The sequence below is a fragment of the Nothoprocta perdicaria genome, unplaced genomic scaffold (assembly GCF_003342845.1).
Source record: "Nothoprocta perdicaria isolate Ctin4 unplaced genomic scaffold, notPer1 scaffold_871, whole genome shotgun sequence".
NCBI classification, from domain to species: domain Eukaryota; kingdom Metazoa; phylum Chordata; class Aves; order Tinamiformes; family Tinamidae; genus Nothoprocta; species Nothoprocta perdicaria.
This window is the reverse complement of record NW_020456167.1, coordinates 11,034-12,292: the sequence shown is the minus strand read 5'-3', so window position 1 is coordinate 12,292 and position 1,259 is coordinate 11,034. Positions and strand designations below refer to the sequence as shown.

The following is a 1,259-nucleotide window of genomic DNA, read 5'->3' as shown; positions in this document are numbered from 1 at the left end:
CACTGGGGGACACTGGGGGATACTGGGGACACTGTGAGCACTGGGCGGACTGGGGGGACTGGGGACACTGGGGACACTGGTGACGCGCGTGGAGCGGGGACCGCAGTGCTACGTGCGCCAGGACCACGAGAGGTGACACTGGGAGCACTGGGGACACTGGGAGCACTGGGAGCACTGGGGGATACTGGGGACACTGTGAGCACTGGGCGGACTGGGGGGACTGGGGACACTGGGGACACTGGTGACGCGCGTGGAGCGGGGACCCCAGTGCTACGTGCGCCAGGACCACGAGAGGTGACACTGGGAGCACTGGGAGCACTGGGGGACACTGGGGGGACTGGGGAGAAATGGGGACACTGGGGACATGGGGATACTGGGGACACTGGGGACACTGGTGACGTGTGTGGACCGTCCCCACGGTGTCACCCAGGTGTCCCATCGGTGTCCCATGGGTGTCCCCGTGTCCCATGGGTGTCGCATGGGATGTCACCCATGGGTGTCACTGTGTCCCATCGGTGTCCCATGGGTGTCCCCGTGTCCCATGGTGTCCCATGGGTGTCACCCGGGTGTCACCGTGTCCCATGGGTGTCACTTGGCTGTCCCTGGTGTGTCCCATGGTGTCCCATGGGTGTCGCATGGGATGTCACCCATGGGTGTCACTGTGTCCCATCGGTGTCTCGTGGATGTCACCGTGTCCCATGGTGTCCCATGGGTGTCCCCGTGTCCCATGGGTGTCAGTTGGGTGTCCCTGGGGTGTCCATGGTGTCCCATGGGTGTCACCCGGGTGTCCCCGTGTCCCACGAGTGTCCCTTGGGTGTCCCATGGGTGTCCCTTGGGTGTCCCTGGGGTGTCCCATGGGTGTCCCATAGCAGTCCCATGGTGTCCCACGGGCGTCCCATGGGATGTCACCCATGGGTGTCCCTGTCCCCGCAGGGTGGTGCTGGGCCCCGTCGCCATGGTGACGGTCCCGGCGCGCCACTACTGCCTGGTGCGGCACCCGGTGGCGCGCGGCGCGGACGGGAGCGTCGAGCGGGACGGGAGCGGCCAGGCCCGGCTGCGGCACGGGGACCTGGAGGTGCGGCTGGCGCAGGAGCCCTTCCCGCTGCACCCGGGGGAGCTCCTCGAGCAGGTACCTATAGATACCCCTATAGATACCCCCTATAGACCCCTATAGATCCCATACATCCCCCTATAGCCCCCTATAGCCGCGGGGACCTGGAGGTGCGGCTGGCGCAGGAGCCCTTCCCGCTGCACCCGGG

The 1,259-nt window shown here is 66.9% G+C and overlaps 1 protein-coding gene across 1 annotated transcript in view; it reads left to right on the top strand.

Moving 5' to 3' along the window:
• Window positions 1–73: 73 nt before the first annotated feature.
• The window catches only part of MVP (major vault protein), a gene marked incomplete at both ends in the record, with an annotated part of 11,655 nt that continues 10,469 nt past the window's right edge, over window positions 74–1,259 (top strand). The window contains 2 exons of the mRNA XM_026052347.1: window positions 74–132; window positions 934–1,129. Coding sequence (XP_025908132.1) covers window positions 74–132; window positions 934–1,129 — 255 coding nt within the window. The remainder of the gene's footprint in view (window positions 133–933; window positions 1,130–1,259) is intronic.